Source organism: Curcuma longa, chromosome 16, assembly GCF_044706935.1.
Source record: "Curcuma longa cultivar G26 ecotype Majalengka, Jawa Barat chromosome 16, ITB_CL_G26_1.1, whole genome shotgun sequence".
In the NCBI taxonomy this organism is placed as follows: domain Eukaryota; kingdom Viridiplantae; phylum Streptophyta; class Magnoliopsida; order Zingiberales; family Zingiberaceae; genus Curcuma; species Curcuma longa.
In genome coordinates this window covers 2,987,997-3,013,993 of record NC_133876.1, presented here as the reverse complement: position 1 = coordinate 3,013,993, position 25,997 = coordinate 2,987,997, and the positions used below count along the sequence as shown (strand labels likewise).

The following is a 25,997-nucleotide window of genomic DNA, read 5'->3' as shown; positions in this document are numbered from 1 at the left end:
TTTTATAGAAGTTAATTATGTAGTAAATCAAATTGCTCTAAATGGTGAAACTTTAGAGGATATTAGGATTGTTGAAAAGGTTCTTCCTTCTCTTTCATAAAAATATTTTAGTTTTTATTGTTGTTATATAACAAACAAGAGATCTCAAGAGTATGATTTCAAAAGATTTGCAAGTAGTTTTATTATTTCCCCCATATCACAACAACCTGACCAAGACTCTCAAATCCTAAGTTTCTAATGGAGGTCATGGTTCATCCAATTGCAATAAGGGCAACAATGTTTGAGGATGTGGTGATTCAAGCTTTTGTATAAGAGGAAGAAAAAATCAACACAATAATTACCATCAAAGTGACAACAATGAAAAGCAAAATTTCAATTTTCAACAGGAAGGAAGAGGAGATGGTATTTATCAAAGAGGTGAAGGATATGATTATATTAGGTACAACTATTGACATAGACTAGGATATAAAGTTATAGATTGCTAGAAGAAACTATCAAATTACAAGAAAAATGGTTATATCAAATGCAACTATTGCCACAAGCCTAGACATAAAATTGTAGATTGTTGGACTAAGCAAGAACAAGGAAAATGAAACATGCCTTATTCATCAAAGCAAGAATGAAGAAATTTTGTTTCTTGCATCTCATGATAGCAAGGTTGGTGAAATGTCGTACCTTGACAATGGTATTAGCAAACACATGATTGGTAATAAAAATTTGTTTTCTAATTTATCTAGAATTTATCATGATATATTGTGATTGTTATATGGCGTGTCAAGTGTGCCAATGCAAGTTACATGATATTAATATTGTAGGTACAATGTGGGAAGTCTAAGTTAAGGACATGATACTCAGTACATGAAAGTCCAAATAGGACGAAGACCAAATACTTAGTAAATGAAAGTTCAAGTAGTTTGAGGATTGAATACTTCGCAAAAATACGTTCAAGTAGGACAAGAACTGTATACTTGGTAGACTAAAGTCCAAGTATATCAAAGAAGATTAGATGCTTGGCAAATGAGGAAATCCTAGAGACAAGGACTCTTAGTACGAAAGTCTAGGAAGTAAGACTTCTTGGTACATGAAGTCCAAAAGGCATAACCTCTTGGCAGGTAACTTTTGATGAAATTGAGAGTTGAGTTCACATATATAAATGGTTAATTTGGAAGAGAACATAATATTTCTATGAGTTTCTATTTCAAGACTCACTCAATTGACTAGACAACTAGTGTGTGATCAATTAACTAATGATCATGATGAGTCAATTATGGAACCAACAAAATCTTGGTAGAGAGCCAACCATTGATCTGACATGATGAAGTTGCAACTATCAGATAGCCCAAATGCGACATCACTTCAGTTGATTGATACCTAGGCTGAGTCAATTGATATTACTATTGTGGTGGAAAAGACTAACGAATTCAAGACAATAATATATACTATGTTAGGTCTGGTGTGAGCTAATAGGGGATGAATAGCTACGATTGCTCCGTCTCGTATTAGTTGTTTGAATATGCAGCGGAAAACTTGAATCAAATTTGATGCCACATACACAACACCAATATTTTACTTGGTTCGTCGCCTCCCAAGGCCACTATCACCACTAAACCTTCTTCTTCTCGAAAATCTTTTGGAGATATAGAAACCTCTTACAATAATTTTTCATAACAATACGACAAGAATATGAAATAAAAAGCAAATATATGAAAGTAAACTACTTTATAAAAATCTTGATTTGGATGCTTTTTTGTTACATGAAATTGCCTCTTAAAGGTAGGAAATACAACAACATTTCATCTCTAAACCCTCAACACTTCAAATGATCTCGAAACCCTCTTTTATAAGGTTGCATTAGAGCTAATTTTGACTTAGCAATCAATTGCTTACCTTCATTAATTGATTACTTCACTGTAATTCGACTGTCACACATGCAGAAGACTCTTTCTACGTAGTTTGACTACTACCAATTGATTGTTGTCACAAAGTAATCAATTGATAGTCTCCAGTCAAACTGACCAATTGATTTGGGAAGCTTCTGTTTGCTTGACACCGTCTACCAATCAATTATTATTTTTAGGACTTGTGTGAGTTTGAGGAGGGCGAATAGCTCTGATTACTTATCGCTTTGAATGTCGAATCGTCGTTTGAATGTGCAACCAAAACTTGAATCAAAATCAATGCTACATGCATAATACCTTGGTTTTACTTAGTATATGCCTCCTTGAGGTCACTAATCCAAGGCTTACTTTTAGTGATCTCCCTCCATTATAAACTACTCTTTTTTGGATACCTTCCAGAGGTAGAGAAGCCTCTTACAACACGTTCTTACAAGAACACAACAACAAAATAAGATACAAAGATAAAAGAAATCAAAAATGATTTTACAATAAAACCTTACTTTGGATGCTTTCTCAAGATACAAAGATAAAATAAATCAAAAACATCTTTACAATGAAACTTTACTTTGGATGCTTTTTTGTTGTTTAAAATAACCTCTTGTTGATTCAAAAATACACCATCACTTCACCTTAAAATCTCCAAGAACCATCCCCTTCAAATCTTCATGAAACCCTCTTTTCTAGTATTGTAATCTGGCTAACGTATCAATCGATTGACCTTATTCACCAATCGATTGTCATGTCAGATCCGACTGTTTAAACATGCAAAATGACTATTTTGCTTGACCAATTGATTGCACCAATAAATTGGAATCTTCTAGTTGAACTAGCCAATCGATTCCGAGGCCTTCTGTTCACTAGCTACAATCGAGCAATTGATTGTCTCAATCGATTGTTTGACACCAATCGATTGCACCAAATTGATTGCAAGTAGAAAACTTAGAATTTCAAGTTTAGGGGTCATCAATTGATTACTCCTTACTATCAATCAATTATTAACCCTGATCCGAGCCTTTTCGAGGTTGAATTTGTGTCTTGCTTGGTATCCGATTAACCTCTATCTACTAGGACTTCCTCTATTTGGCATCCAGTCATCTGTGACCTACTGTGATATTTCATTTTCCAATATCGGATCATCTTTGACCTATTGGGACTTCTGTTGTTGCCTAGTATCTGGTTTAGCTCAACCTACCAAGACTTCGCTATTGTCTAGCATCCGATTAACCTTGACCTATCAAAACTTTCTCACTCATACCAAGTGTTCAGTCCTTCGTGACCCACTTGGACTTTTGATCATTAAGTGTCCGATTAACCTTAACCCACTTAGACTTTACTCTTGTCAACTTCCTGTTGGACTTTTGATCATCAAGTATTTGGTCAACCTTGATTTACTTGGACATTCCTTCTTTGTGGCAAGTGTCGGCCTTCTATGATTCACTTGAACTTTTCATTTCATGCCAAGTGTCGGTCCTCCATGGCCTACTTGGACTTTCTGTCTTATATAAGTGCTTAATTCTCCATAATCCACTTGGACTTTTCATCTTATCACCGTCAAGTATCAGGTCAATCTTGACCTATTTTACATCTAATTAATATATTGATCAAACATCCAAATTCAAACTCTAGTTAACTCGAGCATGGTCAAACTGATCAACCTTAATATGAGATCGATTGCACCAATAATCACTTCTTTTTTTGATGTTTGACAATATATTTAAGTTAGGCTAACTCATTATCCCAACTTTTTTCTTCATCCATCTTCTCATGCAAAGCGGGAATGAGGATTTTCTAACTTAAACCCTATATTATCCTTCCTTTGGCATATATCAAAAATCTATCTCAAGATCCACTCGTTTTCAATTTCATCCTTAACTTCCAATAATCACAATGGAGGTTTCCTATCTTCCATTATCTCTAATGCTGGACCTTGAGCATACAATTCTTCAACATTCACTCATCCCTAAAATTTCTCCTTTGTTATCCAAATCATGGCTTTAAGTTGGGCCTCCCCCTCAAACCATGCTCCATCTTCAATCATTGTACCAACAATGATTTTGAGTTCCTAAACCTTTAGAAAATTTCAAAATTTGAGTCATGAGATTAAAAATTCAATCTTAAATCTAACCCTCCTCCTCAAATCCTCCTTCTTCTCCTTTTACCATCAATTTCATATTTTCTTCAAGAGAATCTCTTTGAATACTTATCTAAATATATCAAATGGTTAGGGATAGTTAGGAACCCTAGACATGAGGTTTAATGGTTGAAATAAATTCATTTTAGTCAAAAATATAGTTATTAATCGATTGATTTTAGTAATCAATTGATTGATAGGTCACCAATCGATTAGTAACTAACACCAATCGATTCATGGCCTGAAAACTTAAAATTTTAATTTTTAGACTAAATTTAAAAAATACATAAGTAATTGTATGATTTTTAAAAATTATGAAATTTTATATAGACATTACTTATGTCAAGTACTATCAGGAACAAAATATATTTCATTTTCAAAGAATGGTACAAAGTTAAAATCATTGAAAAGTTCATTGTTTCATTCTAACTTTGTATCAATTTAATTAATGGTGATTCCTATCAACAAATAGACTTCACCAAGATTTTTTAAAATAATTTTGAAATAGTTTTCAAATACAATTTCTAACCATGGTCTATGGGCTAAATACACATGACTTGCACATTAACTTTCTCCATGATTGGTCAACATAAAATTAATTTATTTTGATGAAACTAAAGCTTATTTTGATACATCAAATTGTATCTTGAACCTAGGTCATCATCCTAACATCTCACTTATATCAATAAGTCTCAATACACACATAAGTCATCCTATGATCTTTGTAAGATGTGAAATTTATTTTTTCCTAAAAACAAAGGGATCATGCATCATTATCTAGACATTTTATATTTGATCATCCTATCTAGGATGTCAACTAATACCCTTGTCCTTAATCATAAAAATTGAAATAATACATGACTATGAGTATGATAAACATCCAATGTATACTTTCAAAAGAAAACTATCATAACCTAATGATGCATGTATGACATGACATAAATATCTTGATAAGATTTAATATCAATATATGTCATGGTATTATGACATATGATAGGGCACACAAGCATGGTAGTTGTAACACAAAAATAAATTCTTAGATTTTTCATTTAAGTTTCATCAACTAATCACTATGTCAAAAATATAATTTGACATAGGTAGTCCTATCTCCCTTGAATGTGCCAAAAATTCATCCTATCTCCCTTGAATGTGCCAAAAATCCATACTTGACGCATTTTATGATTCTTTCCTATGGTGTCAATTTTTAATCAACTTAAAAACTCATTTCTTATTGGCACACTAGAAAATCTTCCAAGACAAGATTGAGATTTCCATTTCCAAGATATCATACTACCTTGAAAATGCCCTAAAATGCCAATTTCACCATGATTGGGTTAACTACCCTTCTAACTAGGGGTGGTATATACCCATTAGTGTGAAGAGATCACATTCTTAAGAATCCAATACCTATTGAAACTCTTTGGATGCACTAGACACTCACTAGGGATAACTTCCTTTGATATCTTTCTAATGACTTCCTAGGCTTCTTAGAAGCCTTATTCATATTAGTCTTCTCAAGATCAATACTAAGAATAACCTTCCTTGTAATTTTGATTTGACTCCTAGACCTAGAGTGAGTTTCATAACATATGACTCACTATGAAACTTTATGATTTATGAAGGGGCACATTATCCTTGGACTTAGGTTTGTATCCCAAACCTTTATTGCCCTTTGATGGTTCTTGGAAAGGATCAAGTTTTACAGAGATGGCAGAACTCTGGCATGTCCGCAATTAAGTTAGCATATCAGAATCTACAGCTGACTGAGATGACTCATATCAAGAGTGCTCTAAGTTGGATTCCCTTTGCTCCGAGGAAAGTTAAGGTCGTCGCATGGCTGGTTAATAGAAACATGCGTAAAACTAAATCAAGGCTCAGTTAAAAAAGGAATGGAGATGGATGATTTTAATTGTATTTTCTGCAAGGCCTCGGATGAAACCATCTCTTCAAATCTTGCAACTGCACGAAATCAGTTGGTTTTGTGTTACTAATAAAAGTGTTACAATATATCCAAATGAAACCATATGATGCATCACAAGATTTAGTTATCATCATCGATGCAACAAATTGAAACCGCAACAACAACGAAACTAAAGGGCTTACTTGAATAGAGAACCAATATCATTGATTCCTTACTCGTTGTCAAACAAAGTTCTTGAACACAACGGTTCTGCAGGAGGTAGGTGACAACCAAGTCTCATATCAATGGGGAGAATAAAGGAAGAAGAGGAGTCAACAATTCAACATCATGCCTAAAAGAATTTTGACTTCCTCTTCTTATACCAACCCATTCTACAAAGACAATTCATCATAAAGTTTATAACCCGTTAACAACTCAGTTAATGAACCGAATTATTGGATCTACACATGCAATTCACATCCGATAACTTAATCTTGGCACAAGTGTAAGTCTTATGCCCCTTTCAATTTACAAGAAAATAAAGTTATGAGACTTAGAATTAACAAGCATGGTATTGCAATTTGCCGAACACTCTTATGTATGTCCGTTGGGCATTCTAGAAGATGTGTCGATAAAAATAGGTGATTTCATAATGCCTACTAATTTTGTTGTCTTGGAGATAAACGAAGACTCTAAAATTGCTATTATACTAGGGAGGCCTTTCCTAGATACTACCTGAGTAGTAATCGTTGTAAAAAATCACAAGCTCTCTTTGACAATAAGCATGAATAAAATTGAATTCAAATTATCTAAGGTCACTAATTGCTTGTAAAACGAGAACGTTTATTGCAAGCACTACAACAAAAACAGTCATAGACATCGGTGGAAAACCGATGTCTATGAGAAAATCGACTGATGTCTATGAAGGCGTTGTAAAAGGTATGACATTTTAGACATCGGTTTGTAACCGATGTAATACACCTCAACGACATCGGTTTGTAACCGATGTAAAACCGATGTAATATCACTCAACGACATCGGTTTCGCAACGGTGTAAAACCGATGTAATATCTGTTTAACATCAATTTTAACAACGGTTTTCGACCGATGTAATATCATAACGACATCGATTTTGCAACGGTGTAAAACCGATGTAATATATGTTTAACATCAATTTTAACAACGATTTTCGACCGATGTAATATCACAACGACATCGGTTTCGCAACGGTGTAAAACCGATGTAATATATGTTTAACATCAATTTTAACAACGATTTTCGACTGATGTAATATCACTCAACGACAACACTTCCAAACCGATGTCATTGAATTTAAAACTGTTGTAATAACACTTATTTTTTTTATGTTGTTTGTAAATTATGATCGATCAAGATGACAAAATTATCATAATATTATAAATTCATCAAACAAATCACAAATACAAAAGCACCGATATATTTAATCACCTCAATATTTACAAATAATCAAAAGTAACTAACAAAAATTATTCTTCTTGCAACATATTACATTGTTTTCATCCTCAGAAGGAACTAATATAGAATCCTCAACGTTTACAAATAACCTTTAACTGCTGTACTTCTACAGATACAATACAAATCCAAAAGGGAAAAGTAAACAAAATCTCCATCTAGCATAGCAATGAATCATGAGCCACTCCATTCACTTACTTGGAACAGGCTTGGACCAGCAAGCTTTAAATTCTTGGATGCTCTCCGTAGACTCCATTCACTCCATTCTGTTCTTCCTTGGATGCTCTCCGTAGCATCAAATTGTATGCCTCGTCTAACTCTGCTCAATTTAAGCAATATCACAAAGCAATATCAAATTGTATGACTCCACGTTGAGACTTCAATGACCAAATAACTACAAAGTGAAAATATTTTTTCAAAGAATTTTTTCCATTACAGATAGCCAACTTATCTTGTCAGTTCAACTGCTTCAGTGGCTTCATTTTGGTAAAATTCAATATTATTCCAAAGATGACTACGAATGAAAAGGACATGACACATTAGCTCCTTCAGTTAGACACTCACACAACTTAGAACAATCCATCAAAGGAAAAAAAATCCATGCAGTTTATATAAGAATGAAAAGTTTATTTTTCAACCAGAACAATCCCTCTTAATTTCCACAATAGTGAATGCCTCAGGTAGGTTACTTCACTCCATGGAACCTATTCTAAGAGATTCACAATCTTTAATCCTATACATCTATATCAAATACCTACAAGTACAAAATCTTCAACTTCCATCCTTGGAATTTGATGTCAAAAACATTGACTTGTGTTCATGAATAACTGCTAACCTTTCAAGTATAAATAACCATAACATTTGAGTAATATATGACAGAAACATAGGTCAGAGGGCTATGGTTTTGTAAATTCAACCCAATAGTCTAAGGAATTCTAGCAAAGACCTAACTTTAAAAACATGTCAGTCACTACAAGAAACATAGCAGAAGAGATGAGCAATGGACTCATAACATTACATTATTAAATTGCCTGCATGAGTGATTGTTTATACCACAATATGTCTAATTCAAGCCCCAGTATACAACTTGAGAGTCTAACTGACGAATTTAACCAGTGGCAACTGAACACACCAAAAACCTATTAGGATGTTAAAATCCTAGCCGTTGGTCAACTTCAATAGATAAGAGAATAAAAAAATACCTATTATGTCACTTGACACCTCATAGTTGATCGACAAAGTATTTACCTTATGACAGCTAAAATATAAATATGCATCATACACAATAGTTCAGTAATTTCTCATAAGTTTGCTTGTATGTGAGATTGAAAGCATATCCACGAAAGTTGACAAGGACCTGTTGTAGAAATAAACCTAGACTTGAATGAGACGTGAAATGGTGCCACAGAGTTAAGAAACTATTACAGCCTAGAAAAGAAAACACCATCAAAAAAAGAATGACAGTCATCACAAATAGTCGTCCCTTCCAAGAACCTCCGAGGAGGACTAAGCAGTTCAGATACATGGAAGTATTCCAAAAGAAGTAAGCATCTATGCGATGCAGCTCCAACTAAGCAATCAGGATTCACATAAATTTGAGATATTCACAAATTGGTGGTATCTTACGGTTTCATGCTGCGCTTGCAAAGCCTGAAACTCTGACTTATTTGCCGCCAACTCTACTTGCCTCGTCTCTTCTTGTTTCTTCATCAGCTCAAACACCTAATACGCAGAAGGCAAAAAGAATGAGTAAAGTAACATCCCTTGAGGTTTCGGTAAAGGAAACCCGAAATCAAAGGAAACACTGAATTGGATCGCTGCACACCTTTTTGGCCTGCGACGAGCTGTTGATCTCGCGCAATGCCTTCGCACCCCTCTCCAAGGCCTCCGGATCGAAACCAGCGGCAGAGGTCCGAGGGTTGTCATTACGAACACGAGGCGCCTCCTCCGGCAGGGCCTCGGCCGGACGGGGAGGAGGCGGACCGGGTTGAGCAGAGTCAGAAGCTGGCGGTGCAACCATAGACGATTGGGAGAAGGGAGGGAACCTGAAGGAGCCGCCATCGGCGTAGGCGTGCTCCGCAGCAAGGGCTGCGGAGGCGACCGCAGAGGCCAACATTGCCGACCGAAAACCTGCCATAGGAACACGAGGCTTGGAATGGGGAACGGAGGGCGATGGATGGAGGGCGAGATTTACGAATATTTGGAGCAAGGAGGTGAAATGTGGGTCGGCAAGGGGAAGAGGCTTGGCAGGGTTTAAGGTGGAGGCTTCTTTGGCTAGGGTTTATCACGAAATGAATTGGCAGCAAACTGCATTCTTGGGCAACAAGTCAAGTAATTTTCTGTGGGGTCCATTGGCCACGCAGCTCGAATTTTGATTTTAGTTGCCTTTGGCTAAGAGCTTTATTTCTAAAAATAGCTAAGGAGGCAAGCAAACCCATGCAAGAGTGCATTTGGTTTAGTAGAATATAATGAAATTACAATAGTAGTAGAATGGAATGAAATAAAAATAAATAAAATTGGTCTAATTTTTTCATTTGTTTGGTTATGTTAATGAAATGTCATAAAGAATCATTCTATATTTGGCGCTATTAGTTCTATTTCGCTAGCTCAATGATGATCGAACTCCTTTGAGAACATGAAGGACCATATATGTGGGCAAGTTTTATATATTCATTTTATGTAGAAGATGCTTGAGTAAGTCTTCTTCCAAAAAAGTCAAATATTTCCTAGAAAGTGTATTGTGTTTGACTTTGCCCACATATACAACGGTTTTAAATTGTTGTTATAGCTTCCAAAACCGTTGTTGAAAGCGCAAATAGACATCGGTTTTAAAATGTTGTTATAGCTTCCAAAACCGTTGTTGAAAGCGCAAATAGACAACGGTTTTCAAACCGTTGTCGTAGTCTTCAAAAACCGTTGTTGAAAGCGCACATAGACATCGGTTTTAAAACCGTTGTTGTAGCCTCCAAAAATCGTTGTCGTAGGCTCCAACCGATGTCTCAAAGACATCAGTTTTTGTTAAAACCGTTGTTAAAAAATAAAAGACATCGGTTTTAACATAAAACCGATGTCTTTTGAGTGTTGTTAAAGACCGATTTTCTTGTAGTGAAGCTTGATGGTATACAAGAGAAGGTAAGGGTCGTACAAGATGATCAATCACAGGATGAACCACCAAGCCAAAGAAAACAAAAAGAGAAGGCAGGAAAATATGTTATTCCAATATTATATTAAGTCTTTAGACTAAAATATAATTTGCTTATGGTACTCTCTAAATTTACTTGTGGCAATCTATTATGCGCATGATTAATTTTATATATGAGCCTCCATAGTTATCTTATATGTTTTCAAGCATCACTCAAAACACTTTTAATCTACCACACAATGCGTCTTCCTTTGGACCGATTTGCGAGCTTCCTTAAACATATATTTGGCATAAAGAATAATTTTCCTTTGGGCCAACCATCTCTAGCATAGATATATATGCCCCTTTCAATTTACAAGAAAATAAAGTTAGGAGACTTAAAATTAACAACCATGGTATTGCAACTTGTCGAACACTCTTATATATGCCCGTTGGGTATTCTAAAAGATGTGTCGATAAAAATAGATGATTTCATAATGCCTACTAATTTTGTTGTCTTGGAGATAAACGAAGACTCTAAAATTGCTATTATACTAGGGAGACCTTTCCTAGATACTACTTGAGTAGTAATCGTTGTAAAAAATCACAAGCTCTCTTTGACGGCAGGCACGAACAAAATTGAATTCAAATTATCTAAGGTCACTAATTGCTTGTTAAACGAGAAAGTTTATTGCAGGCTTGATGGTATACAAGAGAAGGTAAGGGTCGTACAAGACGATCAATCACGGGATGAACCACCAAGCCAAAGAAAACAAAAAGAGAAAAGGTAGGAAAATATGTTATTCCAATATTATATTAAGTCTTTAGACTAAAATATAATTTGCTTGTGGTACTCTCTAAATTTACTTGTGGCAATCCATTATGCGCATGATTAACTTTATATATGAGCCTCCATAGTTAACTTATATGTTTTCAAACATCACTCAAAACACTTTTAATCTACCACACAATGTGTCTTCCTTTGGACCGATTTGCGAGCTTCCTTAAACATATATTTGACATAAAGAATAATTTTCCTTTGGGTCAACCATCTCTAGCATAGATATATATCTATCTACGTAAACACCCCAAGCCTACTCAATAGTTCTCACTTTGAAAATAGTATTGGTTCAACCGAGTAGCAAGTGTAAAGATAGATACAGGAAAACTCAACTAAATAGTTATCAGTCAATTGCTATCTGTTATCAATCAACTGATACTTCCAACAGTAGAATGTCCACGTCCATCAATCGATTGATATATCGTATGTGCTAAAATCTTGACATAACAATCAATTGGTTGTGTTTGACAATTGATTGCTCTATAACAGTCGAGTTTGTTAGCAGACAATTGATTGATCTATGATAACAATCGACTTATGTCCATCAGTCGAACCAACTAATCGAGTTGGAACCTTCTGTGGGTGATCTCGTGGGCAATAGTTGATTAGTATCTTATAATAATCGACTGATAAGCATCAATCGAACACTCCAATTGATTAAGAAGTCCTCTGTATGCAACTTCAAGAGCAGCAATTGACTGGGGCTTTATATCAATCGACTTATAGTAATTAGTCGAATGCTCCAATCGAGCTAAAAACCTTCTATGCCTTTTCTCGAGCACATCATTCAATTGCTAATTAATGGCAATCGACTGATGATGAATCAATCGAATGCTACAGTTGAGTTGAAAGCCTTCAATGCCCTATTTTCAGCCTAGCAATCATTTGAAAATCCTTATTAGTCGATTATTAGTTGCGATATTCGCGTGACACTATTTGCTCGAGAATGGTGGTGGAAAACCCTAAATCCGCCGTCGTTCTTCATTTCTTCATGAGATAATGTGAAAAACTTAAATCTGGGTTAAATCCTAGGTTTTCCAAACCTACATTCAATGAATATGTATATTGTTACAAATTGGAATTGAATGCAAAATCGATGCATATATTACATATCATCGAAATCGATCCTTATGTCATAAAGACTATGATAAACTAATCCTAAGCTTTGATACCAATTGAATGTATTATGATATATCAAAAGAAATGATATGATACATCACAGGATCTAGTATCATTATCGATGCAACAAGTTAAAACCAAAACAATGGTGAAATCGAAGGACTGACCTCAATCGAGAGTCAATGTCATTGATTTTTTGAGTCAATGTCATTGATTTTTTACTTGTTACTAAACAAAGTTCCTACACGCAGTGGAAGGTCTTCTGCAGGAGGTAGGAGATAATCAAGGTCTCGTCTCAATGGGGGGAAGAGAGGAAGAAAATGAGTCAACAATTCAGTAGCATGCCCAAATGGATTTTGACTCTGCCTTCTTATGTCAGTTTATTCTATAGGGATCAAATTAACGGATCAAATTATTAGATCTACACATGCAATCCAATAACTTAAACCCCTTTAATATATAATGTATTATATTACTTAATTGTGGTTTAATTTTAATGACAATGTGTGGTGCTAATTCACATATTAGCCCGTCAAATAGAGACTTAATCCTTTAACTAATGTAGGCTGAGTAAATAAAATCTGAGCTTGGCTCTGGTGCATTTGGAAGCAAAAAAGCCATATGATCTTTAGATCTCAAGAATACCGGAGGTCATTCGTAGTTACCTAGATCAACTTTGCAGGCTATGGATGATGCACAAGGGCTTCTTTCTGCTGCAGCAGATAGAGCATGAAGCGAATCTCAGTTTAGAGATGGATCGGGTTTGATCAGGGTTAATTTTCATATTTCTGAAGATTACCAGCGTTGCTATATAACTGCATTTTTTTGTTTTTTTTTTCTTGCTGACTTTGTTTATTTAGGCATGCATGTTAGATAGCAATAGACCTAGCCCTTTATGCCTGCTTAGGACAGGAGACTCTCCTACCACTTGTTTTCAGATCAATAAAAACAAATTTATATTTCCATAATTTAAGAGGCTTAAACTTGAAGTTTTGCTTTATGACATTGCCGGAAAAAGAAATTATAGGATCTCTTTAATCCAGAAGTTCCATTGAATCACCAAATAACTCAAAGGAGGATAAACGAATAGGAAACTTCTCTTGATCACTGGAACAGAGAGTCCATTGTGTTGCTCAACTCCTCCAGCTTCTTCATCCTTTGTCTCTCGCTCTCGCTGACCAGCTGCTATCACAGTAATTACTATTGCGTGCATGGAAAATGCTAAAAGAAGACGCAATTAATTTACTTGCTCACCTGCATTAGCTTGTTTACCAGCTGAGCTTTCTCTCTGTTCTTCCCATTGTAGGCTTCAAGAGTTTCCTTATATTCCTTCTCCTTCATAAAGAATTTTCAGTAGTTAAAAAAAAATGCTAAATGCATTTCTGTTGATCAGTTATACATATTCTTTTACCTTCTTCAAGCAGTTCTGCCCAAGTTGTTTCAGCTCTTGATTCAATCCATCGATCCTCTTGCGCAGGGAAGAGACCTCCTTCCTTGTTGGATCTTCCAGTTCTTCAAGTTCCTAGCTAAAAAAAAAATAAAAGTTTGAATTCGTAAGACTTCAATCAAATTTCAATTGTACTTACTTTTCGTATTCTAGCAAGCCTTTTGCTTTCTTCATCCACTCTGCCCAGCTGAGTGAAAACCTTCTCTATGATCTCCATCCTCTTTCTCTGTATCCCTTCTTCGTTGGCCTGGAATGTAGAGAGTGCTGTTCTTGGTGACCTCTCATCTTCTCTTTCCTCTTCTGATGGACTTTCTCTATGGCTGTTCCCAGAGTTCATGATCCTCAGATTCTGTATGTGTAATAAGCCTATAGAGCTTCCTTCCCTCTTTCGATGCTCTTTATATAATAGTACTAGAGTACTACCACTGCGTTTTATCGATGGTTTCTAAAACTATAATTTTAATTTCATAGTTGAAGATATTTAAGGAAGTGGATTAAAATATGCTTCAGCATGAAGCCTTGGTGAGTAGAGTCCAAGCACAGCACAGAGATGCAATAGATCAACTACCTTTGATAACCACAAGCTGGCTTCCACATGGACATGATGTAACTTCATAACTTTTCATGAATATGTAGTCACGCCAGATTATGATCTATACAAAGTTGATTTTATTTAGCAGAATTTCTGTGAGAAAATTAATTTCTATCATGGCATTTAGTTTGTATATTCAACTGTTGTTTGTCTGATGAAATAGTTAATAAGATTAGCAGCTATTCTCCTTCCATGAAATCCGTAATTCATTGAAGGGTTTATAATGAGTCCGCTGGTGGAAGCATGCGATTGTTCTGCCCACAGGGCTGGAGAACGTGGCTCCAGATCTCTAGCTTCGTTGATGTCTCCACGATCGGGTGATAAAATACTTAGAAGAATAATAAAATAATCATAATTTGAATTTTATATAAATTTTATTTAGTTTTATTTTTAATCAATTAAATTTTTTTGAAGATAAATATTTTAAAAATTGATTTCTGAGTGAGTGTGTATAAGTTGTATTACAGATTTACTTAGTAAATAAAATAAAGACAAAGTTATCTACCTTTAAAATTAATCAAGTAAGTATAAGTTGTATTACCAAACACTTGGATATTTTTTTAACAAATAAAACAACACCCCGGATAGAACAAGCATGCAAAAATCTTAACAAGATCGTGCATGAATCATAAAATGGGTAATTTTCTTTGTTTTTTATTTTAAACAAAACTTAGATGCATAGATGATGCATCTGAAATCCACCATTGCGCTAAATGCTAAAGCGAACGTCATGAACAAGGATGAAGATTGCTTACACACAAGGACACGTATTAGATGTTGATAGACTTGTGCAACAAAATTCTTCTAATGTTTAAATCACTATGACGCTGTGAACCCTATGGTTCTTGTCACAATCGAAACAGCCTATCCCAATATAAAAGATGACCTTTTGCTCATGACAATATTATGTTAGTAGTGGAAGCAACACATCAAACTTATATTTTAATGTATGATTAAATTTAAAGTTAATTTATTTATGATATGATAAGTTTATCAAGTTTGTATGTATAGGTAACTTGACAAATGATAAAATCCTACTTGAGAACCAAGCAATGGCTAAGGCCTAGTGGGATTAGGCAAAAAAGATCTAGTGCAACAAAAGTGCTAATTGGGAATTATGCAACGAAAGATTCTAGTGGGACTAGGCAAGGAAAACTTAGTTAGGGAATCAGGCAAGGAAGACTTGATTGTGAATCAAGCAAGGAAGACCTAGTCGAAAAATAGACAAGAGAGACCTAGTTGGGAACTAGGTGTTGAAAGTCCAAGAGAGTCAACTGGGAGCTAAAGACTTAATAATTAATTCTAGATGAGTCAGTTGGGAGTTAAATATTTAGCAAAAGTATGTGAACCACCTATAATATTACTACTCGTACTTAGTAATGTTTATCATGTAGGGAGCTACTCGACGATTCCAAACGACTGGCTAGGGATAAATCTTGACTCACGGAGTTGAGAGGTTCCAGGCGACTAGAACGAATAGCATGGCGACCTCAGCATCGGGACGACTGAAGAAGACTTCTAGGCTACTGAAGACGATGTGATCCAACGATCCTTAGGAGGCGGTCAAGATTAAAATTTGACCACACTCTAGGAGATCGGAGTGAGTTAAGGTGACCGGAGTCGGCGGAAATGTTATTGACGGAATAAATTTTGCAACTACATCAGTAAGCTCTAGGCAATCAAAAGGGATTTTCAGTCAACCGGAATGGTGCCAAGTTAGCTTCGATGAGACTCTATAAAAGGAGGCTAGAAGCAGAGCTTTGCAACAATTGATCAAGAATTCTCATTCTCGATACTCTACTCTTGTGCTTTTGCTTCCTTGTGCTGACGTGTTGTGCATGTGCTTAAAGATCAATGACAAATTCAATCTTGTAACTTTTATTGTTCAAGTTGCTATATTTTATTTTTATTCGTGCTTAACTTTCGATTCTTGTTAAAGGTTTTCTCCACTTCTACAGACTTTCTAAAAAAGAGAAATTTTAATAAGAATCCTTTTTTTAAAACTTAGATCTTGCATGTTAATTGTGCTAAATGTTTGTACTGGGAGTACCATATTAAATCTGTATTTTTATGTATGATTAAATTTAAAGTTAATTTAGTTATGATTTAATAAGTTTGTTAAGTATGTAGGTGTTGGTAACTTGACAAAAGGAGAAGCCTTAATGGAAATCAAAGGCAAAGACCTAGTGGAACTAGGCATCAGAAAACCCTAGGGGGACTAGCCAAATAACACCTGGTTGGGAATTAGGCAACACAAAGTTCTAGTGGGACTAGGCAAGGAAGACCAAGTTGAAAATCAAGAAAGGAAGACCTAATTATGTATCAGGCAAGAAAGACTTGATTGGGAACTATGTAAAGCAAGTCAGCTAGGAGTTGAGGTATTGACAACAAGTATAAGCAAATCAACTGGGAACTAAAATCTTGACAACTAAGTCTAGATGAGTTAGTTAGGAGTTGAATATTTAGTAAAGCGATTTAAGGGTTTAACGATTTGGGGTTTATGGTTTACGATTTTAAGATTTATGGGTTATAATTTTAGGGTTTTAGAGTTTATCGTTTGGTCTAATTAATTCAAACTAAAATTTAAAAATATATATTAATATTAAATTAAATATAATTATAACTAAAAACTATCAAATTTATAAAATAAATATACTTATAAATATACCTTAAGTCGATAAAGTATCTCTCTAATTACTTTCATCCACGCCAATTTGACAACCTACAAAAACAACATTAAAAAATAATCAATATTAAATTCACATCATATATTATACAACTTATGCAATATCTTTACAACACAACTTAAGCATTTCAACTCGAGTTTAACACGACACCAATACCACATTAATCCTATCACAATCGAATCAGAGGTGAGCAATTGCGCAACCGACCAGCAGCCAACCGGCGCTGCTAACGTCCAACGGCCAACAACCGACAGCAGCGCTTGGCCAACCCTGGCCAGCCCTGACCAGCAGTGGCCAGCCCCGGCCAGCACCGACCAGCCCCCACTCTATAGCCTGCCAGCCCCCACCAGCGCCGGCCAACCCCACTAGTGTCGGCCAGCGGCCGCCAACGCAGGCCAACAGCAGCCGCGTGGCTAGTGGCTGCATTTCCAGCGGCCGCGCAGCCAGTGTGCAGGCGCGGCCAGCACCGGGCAGCGGCAGCCAGCGGTCGACCGGCCACGGCGACAGGCCCCTGCAGCGGTCCGGCGGCGAAAACACTTCAACGACAAGGAGAAGGAGGAAGGAGGAAGGAGGAAGCTTACCACACGCGAGGAGGAAAGATCCCGACCGGCAAATGCGAGAAAACGATGAGGAAGAGGCGGTTGTTCGCGTAAAGAGAAAGCGGCGGAGGCAATAGTTCGTGTAAAGAGGAAACGAAGGATTCAGATCTAGGGTTTTTTTAAAGATTTGGTGACAAAAACTTTTCGTGGCCAAATTCATCGCCGAATTGGTGATGAACACACTGTTCGTCGCCAATTCGACGACAAACGCACTTTTCGTTGTCGAATTGGCGACGAACAGCATGTTTGTTGCCGAATTGGCGACGAACGCATTGTTCATTATCGATTTTGGCGATGAAAAGCGCGTTTGTCGCTTCGTCGCCAATTCGGCGACGGACACACTATTCATCACCAAATTTGAAGTCCTACCGCAGTTTGATCACTATTTTGGCGACAAATAAATTTTTCATCGTAAAATTACGACGAATATTATTTTTATCGCAAATTGGCGATGAATTTTGTTTTTGCAACAAAATTTACGACGAAATTAATTTATTGCTAAATTAGCAACAAATCTTTATTCGTCGTAAATTTCGTTGCCAATCAGCAGCGAAAAATAAATTCGTCGCAAAATCTGTTGCAAATTTGTGACGAAAAGAATTTGTCCCAAAAATTCATCCCTAAAAACCTTTTTTTTTTGTAGTGTTAAGCAGTACGAGTGATTAGTTTTAAACTGTAAACATGCCCAATCAGTCAAACTACATCTCCTTCGACTAGACTTAGAGGAGGTGCTTGTAATGCAGGTACGATTGGTGACGTAGCCTCCTCTCGCATAATGGACAAAGAGTCAAGTGAAGGTTAAGATTAGTGTTGACCTAGCAATGCGAGTCAACATGACCCAAAGGATTTGGTTCCATCCAAGTGAAATCGGGGCAAGACCACACACCATCTCAATCTCGGATCTCATCTTAGCCACGGATGTCATCTCCGTCTCAGAAGTCATCTCAACCATGGGCATTATTTCGACTTCAGAAGTCATCTTAACCACGGACGTCGTCTCCGCCGCAAAAGCCATCTCAGTCACGGACATCGTCTCGATTGTAGACGCCATCTCGATCATGGACGTCGTCTCGACCTTAGAAATCATCTTGCCTATGAACATCGTCTCGATCTCAAAAGTCATCTCAGTCACAAACGTTGTTTCAGTCTCAGAAATCATCTCAATCATAGACGTCATTTCCTCAGAAATCATCTCAACCATGGACATCGTCTCTGCCCTGGGTCCTACCTTCGCCTGTTCTATGATTTTCCATCCTCCAATGGTCCACCAATGGAGAATGCGAATATTCCTAAGAGCATGCGACGACATAGAAATGAATACGTAGTTACGAGATTGTCAGATCTGGTCCCCTCATATACTCTTTTTCCTGCATATAAGATCAAAAGAAAACGACTGTTGAATCTGATCTCTTCGTAAATTTTTATAATGACACCACTCAATTCTACATGGAGATGCATTCCAACGACTATAAAAATCTTAACAAATAATTTTATTTCAAATTTCAAACTCTTCTCTCTTCATCTTCCTTTTGAGCAACAATCTTTCTATTTTCATAAAATTTTGACTTTAACGCCGAAATAGTTTATCAAAATTTTCTAATATCAATTTAACCTTCTATTGAATTGCATTTCAAATGACTTTCTTCGTCTTCTTCGATGAAACTCTCTTTGAAATCGTACACATTGGATCGTTCGTTGATTGATGATTTAACCATCTACGAAATTTGATCGAAATAACAATTTTAAAGAAAATTAGTCACATTAGATATCCTATGTGCCCTCCCTAGCCCAAATCACTCAAATCGAAGGTTCCATCCTCTCATACAAATCCACAAAGAAAAACCAGACCAAATTAACGGAATCCAATTTAAAGGTCCGTAAATAAAAACACAATTAGTGGACACAACCAAAGTCAGATTTTAACAAAAACATGAAACAAGAACAGTTTTACAATGGAATCCTACAAAAACGCGGAAAAAGGTAGATATTACAGACCATGCCAGAAGGCGAAGAAATACCTAACACATAATTGGTCTACTCAGATCGCTTGAGCTTTTCTATTCGCTGGTTGAGTTGCTCGATGCGTCCCGCGAGAGTGGTGACTGAAAATAGAAGCCAGTAAAGAAGGAGTGCAGAAGCGATAAGGAGCGCGTTGCGCTGGCTTTTCATGATCGATTTCTGGTGGCGGAGGTACTCGGAAGGAGTGCAGGAGTGCTCCTGCTCGCAGCTCGGCCTGGTCTCGTACTTCCAGTATATGTCCGCCAGGAGGAAAAGGCAGAAGGGAACCACGGATAGGAGCGGCTTTAGGGCGCCGCGAACGACGGCGAGGAGACCCCGGTGGAGGGCGCCGAGCCACGGAAGGGTGAGGAAGAGCAGCATAATGGCCTCCGCGGCAGCCGTATAGCCCAGCACCACCCACTCCAACGCCATCACTTTGGCCGCAACGAAATCGATCGGTGCACCCTCAACCCGATGAAAAATCAGATCTCGGGCCGGAGGAAAAAATGCTTCTTCCGCTTAGGGGCGCTCTCCTCGTGTTTTATCGTGCCATTTCCATCAAAGCATACCCGATGAGCTGTCTGAGTAAGTCCAATAAAGCTACCAATAAAAAATGAGCTGTCTGAGTAAGTCCAATAAAATTACCAATAAAAATTTGTGTATGGTTCTGAGGAATTAGTTAAGCGGTTGATTGATATCCTTGCTCACCACTTGGCGCGTGTATTTTCTAGGTCGGTGGGCGGTCGGCGAAAAAACAGTGGATCGTCCACTTGGCGTACGTCCCGACGGTGTCGGCCGTGAAGAAAAGTTTTGGCTTTGCTTCGTTTGTAAGTAAGGGATTAGTAGTGCAAGGGATGTTGTTCAGCCAGTTCAAATGGAAGCCTTCCGATCTTAGTGAGGGCAGAATTGTATTGCATAATTATTAATTTTTTAAATATTAATATTTATATAATTTAATTTATTATTATTATTATCATTAAAAGTCGGAAGAATGTTTTTTTTATCAAATTATCAAAGACTATATTGAATGCTTATCAAAAGACACCTCGCCCCTATAAAATGATACAATTATAATTTACTCTATAGTAGTAATTTATTTTCATTATTATCTTTCTTTTATTTTTCCGGTCTAAATTGATGTGTTGTAGTAGCTATTAATTCGTAATGACTATACAGTTGTAGCAGCTACTGATCCGTAACTATTACATAGTTATAGCAATTTTTCGTAACTATTACAACTGAGTTGTCACATAATTGTAGCAATTACGGTTGAAAAGACATAACTTTGAAAGGTTTTGCAGGATTTAAAAGGTCACGTTGTAGCTGTCATATGGAGCTGCTACAACATAAATGTTAAATCATAAATTTTAAAATGCATGTTATAACTTTCAACTTGGGTTGAACCACGAGATACACAATATTTCAAATCGAAAATCTCTAAATAAGTTTCGATTTGATATATTGTGTGTCTCATGATTCAACCCAAATCAAAAGTTATAATTTTTTAAATTTAAGATTTAATATTCACATTATATCATCTCCGAATTAAACTTGTAGCTATTACAATTGTATAACAACTATAAAATTATAACTGTTACAACTAAGCTACCTATGAAATCATAACTGCTACAGCTATATGGTAGCTCGGTAGTATAGCTACGATTTCGTAGCTGCTACAACGTGAATGTTAAATTTTAAATTTTAAAAAATGATAACTTTTGACTCGGGTAGAACCATGATATGCATAATATATCAAATCGAAGATCTCTAAATGAGGTTCAGTTTGATATATTGTACGTCCCGTGGTTCAACTCGAGTTAAAAATTATGATCTCTTAAAGTTTGAGATTTAACATTTACATTATAGCAGTTATGAAACTGTAGCTGCTACAACTACATGATAACTCAGTTATAACAACTATGATTTCGTAGCTGCTACACAGTTGTAACAGGTATGGTATCATAACTGCTACAATGTAAATATTAAATTCAAAACTTTGAGAAGTCATAACTTTTGACTCGGATTGAACTACGGGACACACAATATATCAAATCAAAGCTCGTTCAAAAATCTATAACTAGATATGGGGTGGAAGCCATAACGATCAAGTTTTAGCTATTACATAGTTATAGCAGTTTTTCGTAACTATTACAACTGAGTTATCACATAATTGTAGCAATTATGGTTGAAAAGACATAACTTTGAAAGGTTTTGCAGGATTTAAAAGGTCACGTTGTAGCTGTCATATGGAGCTGCTACAACATAAATGTTAAATCATAAATTTTAAAATGTTATAACTTTCAACTTGGGTTGAACCACGAGATACACAATATTTCAAATCGAAAATCTCTAAATAAGTTTCGATTTGATATATTGTGTGTCTCATGATTCAACCCAAATCAAAAGTTATAATTTTTTAAATTTAAGATTTAATATTCACATTATATCATCTCCGAAACTTGTAGCTATTATAATTGTATAACAACTATAAAATTATAACTGTTACAATTAAGCTACCTATGAAATTATAACTGCTACAGCTATATGGTAGCTCGGTAGTATAGCTACGATTTCGTAGCTGCTACAACGTGAATGTTAAATTCTAAATTTTAAAAAATGATAACTTTTGGCTCGGGTGGAACCATGATATGCATAATATATCAAATCGAAGATCTCTAAATGAGGTTCAGTTTGATATATTGTACGTCCCGTGGTTCAACTCGAGTTAAAAATTATGATCTCTTAAAGTTTGAGATTTAACATTCACATTATAGCAGTTATGAAACTGTAGCTGCTACAACTACATGATAACTCAGTTATAGCAACTGTGATTTCGTAGCTGCTACACAGTTGTAACAGGTATGGTATCATAACTGTTACAATGTAAATATTAAATTCAAAACTTTGAGAAGTCATAACTTTTGACTCGGATTGAACTACGGAACACACAATATATCAAATCAAAGCTCGTTCAAAAATCTACAACTAGATATGGGGTGGAAGCCATAACGATCAAGTTTTAGGTTAAAAAAATTTGTTTAAATTCTTTGAACAATTTTAGTCCTAATTTTTTCCATGTTGTAGTAGCTACAATATCGTAGTTATTACAATTGTGTGGCAGCTCAATTATAGTAGTTATGAAATTGTAGCTACTATAATTATTTAGCAGCTACAGGTTAGTAGCTGTTACAATGCATCGATTTAGGTGGAAAAAAATAGGAGAAAGATAATAATGGGAATAAGCTGCTACTGTATAGTGAAGGACAGTTGTGTTATTTTATAGGAGGTGGGATGCCCTTTTGATTAAAAATTATGGGGTGCCATCTTGATGATTCTAAAAAAAGAGGTACCCTTTTGACTTTTGCCCTATTATTATTGATACCCAAGAGATCAACTCATTCAATATAGCTTGGCTCCACATCAATATATTGATCACATATAGTATTATGTCATTCTCTAGATAACTCGGACTATTCTCGACCTTTAGGGGGTTGATAGCCCAAACATTCTTCTTGGCCTCTCGAAAGCTTGCAACTTAAGTACACCTTTTTTTTTTTTTTGCTTTGTAGGAGAACTTGTCTAATAATGGTCAATATCATAAAGTTCAATACCATCTATTTCTTGCCCCCAAGGCTATGGTACAATGGCAAGATACTTCTGCAGTTAATCAAGCACCCATGGGTTGATTCCTAGTTATAACGCATTGTAGATTAATTTTCTCCAATAGAAAGACAACCTTGGAACATTGGATGCGGAGTGATGCGTCGCTCACGCTTCTTAATTTACCATAATGACCAATGGAAAACTTTCATGGGGCTAGGGCGGTCACCTCCAAGATTAGTCGGTTTGAAAAATTGGATACCTGAATTACTAAAAAAATTTATCTATTTCTTTGGTGATTTCTATGTCATCTTCTTACATCACTTTGTTTGTTGTAAGAAGTATCAATAAACTCCCTTGAGCCTTTTCAACAAAAAATAATGGGGCTAAGAGACTTTTCAAGAGTTTAACCAGCATTTCACTAGGGTGGTATTGGAGGCACCTTCTATCGCACCCAAAGTCTTGATCAATGACTTCTCACCATTTGAAGGAGAGGGACTGCTTTTGGTCTCTAATGTAAAGGCCTCCCATCGACTATAATGAACTTCTTGGTTGCACCAAAAGTACATCAATGTTGAGAAGACACAACAATTAAGACAAGAGCAGAGAGTTACTACTCAGCTCGTCAAGAAGCCAAAGAAGCAGGCAAACTATTGCCCAACCCCACAAGTCGAACCTCCAAGATTGTTGATCCCTTACACTCATCTCAAAGTGTCTAAGGAGATGGATTTACTAATCTATAAGGAGGACTGAGTCCTCTAACGTCCCTTAAACTATGATGTGCATAGGGTTCATATTCGTATTTATACTTTATTTGCACATCTTTCTGAGTTTATTGTTATATCTTGTGTGCATTGCATCCCTTATCCGTGCATTTAGACATATATCTTGCATTTCCTAGTTCGGAGATCTGCTCTTGTTTTTACATGTTTCAGGATGGAAGATGGAGCAAAATCGGGCAAATCGGAGTTACCATTGAAGACAAGGCAAGACAGGGCCGTGCCTCATAGGCACGGCCGTGTCTATTCAGCTTCCAGGCCGTGCTTCACAGGGCACGGGCGTGTGCACAAACAGAAGATCAACAAGCCTTGGCCGTGCCTCACTGGCACGGCCGTGCCAACATCCCCATCAGCAGCAGAAGAGGCCGTGTCTACCAGACACGGCCGTGTTTCAAAACAGAAGCCAGCCGAGGCGTGGCCGTGCCTCACAGGCACGGCCGTGTTTCCAATCAGAGAGAAGCAACTGCTGTTGGCCGTGCCTAAAAGGCACGGCCGTGTGTCAAAACAGAGGAGTCCCTGCAGCTGGCCGTGCCACACAGACACGGCCGTGTCCAGCAAAATGAGAAGAGACAGGCTTTGGCCGTGCCTCACAGGCACGACCGTGCCTTCAAACAGAGACCCAGCTCTTCTGGACCGTGCCTCAGAGGCACGGCCGTGCCCCTGAACAGAACCCTGACTGCAGTTGGCCGTGCCTGAGAGGCACGGCCGTGTCTCATCCAATGAAGGTGCCCACACGGGACCGTGCCTCCCAGGCACGGCCGTGTGGGCGGGGGCGTGCTGACTCGGAGACTGCCTATAAATAGGTCCTCTTAGAGACCTAGCAAAGGGGGGAGACCTTGGAGAGCCACCGGAGCTGTTCTAGAGCCACCGACGCCTGTTTCGGAGCGAGATTCGACGATCCATCCACCGATCCGGCTGCTCCATTCCATCTACATCTCATCTACGTGGAGATTGCAGTCCGAGGAAGAACGATAAGTCCTATTTCCTGCATTTCATTATTGTATCTTTGGATTAGGATGAACTCTTTCTTCTTTACCTTGTATTGTAACCTCCACGATATGGAGTAGTTCCCTAGATTCTAGGATGTAGGATGAATCAGATGTATTGGATGGTTGTACTTTGGATTTGTTAATCTACCGATTTCAATGATTTAATTGTCTATTGCCTTGTGGATTTGTGCTTGTGTGATGAATGATTAAATGCGTGTGTATGAATCCATGAGGGTAGGGATTAATTGTGAATGGAGGAATCATTAGGCCGTACACCGGGGCGCTTCGTGACAGGAAGAAAGCCTTGAACCGGGCGAGTTTCCGAGGGGTTTCTTGATTCATAGTTAGTTTCTATGAGGGATAGTTAGCGGTCATCCATTGTTGGGGAGAGGTCCGTAAAAAGATATCCTGTGACAGGGGATAGGGTTCTTTTAGTATTCCGGGGCGCCTGAGTGACACAGGAAAGCCTTGAACCGGGCTTCTAGAACCATCTCAAACCGACAATGATGACGTAAGAACACCAATGCTTTATTCCGAGGATACCTGACGAGGTCGAATTGGATATATTGGTTAGCATCCCTACAATTGAACAATTATTGAGGAAAGGTAGAGGATCCAAGTCAATCAATCAATACTCTGAGGAGTCCGAAGTCCTAGGATCGTTTCACAACCCATTGTCACAGTCGATTCCTTTCTCCGGCTCTAGGATAAAGTACTCTAGAATACTCCCTTCTCCCCCACAACTACTCATGCTCAGTTTTCTCTCCACCTTTTTGTGCTAAATCTAGTAAGTAATTCCACGGTC

At 37.1% G+C, this 25,997-nt stretch overlaps 2 protein-coding genes across 2 annotated transcripts; both read right to left on the bottom strand.

Annotated features, from left to right (window-relative positions):
- Positions 1 to 13,605: 13,605 nt before the first annotated feature.
- Positions 13,606 to 14,289, bottom strand: LOC141848057 (uncharacterized). Its single transcript, XM_074736170.1, has 4 exons — positions 14,088 to 14,289; positions 13,913 to 14,023; positions 13,756 to 13,836; positions 13,606 to 13,683 (listed from the first exon to the last, which is right to left on the bottom strand). Exons 1-4 carry the CDS (start codon positions 14,283 to 14,285, stop codon positions 13,606 to 13,608), a joined length of 468 nt encoding a protein of 155 aa, XP_074592271.1. The 5' UTR covers positions 14,286 to 14,289.
- A 5,430-nt stretch (positions 14,290 to 19,719) lies between these two features.
- On the bottom strand, positions 19,720 to 20,374 carry LOC141847891 (uncharacterized). The gene has a single exon (XM_074735995.1). It carries the CDS (start codon positions 20,254 to 20,256, stop codon positions 19,861 to 19,863), a length of 396 nt encoding a protein of 131 aa, XP_074592096.1. The 5' UTR covers positions 20,257 to 20,374; the 3' UTR covers positions 19,720 to 19,860.
- Positions 20,375 to 25,997: the final 5,623 nt, after the last annotated feature.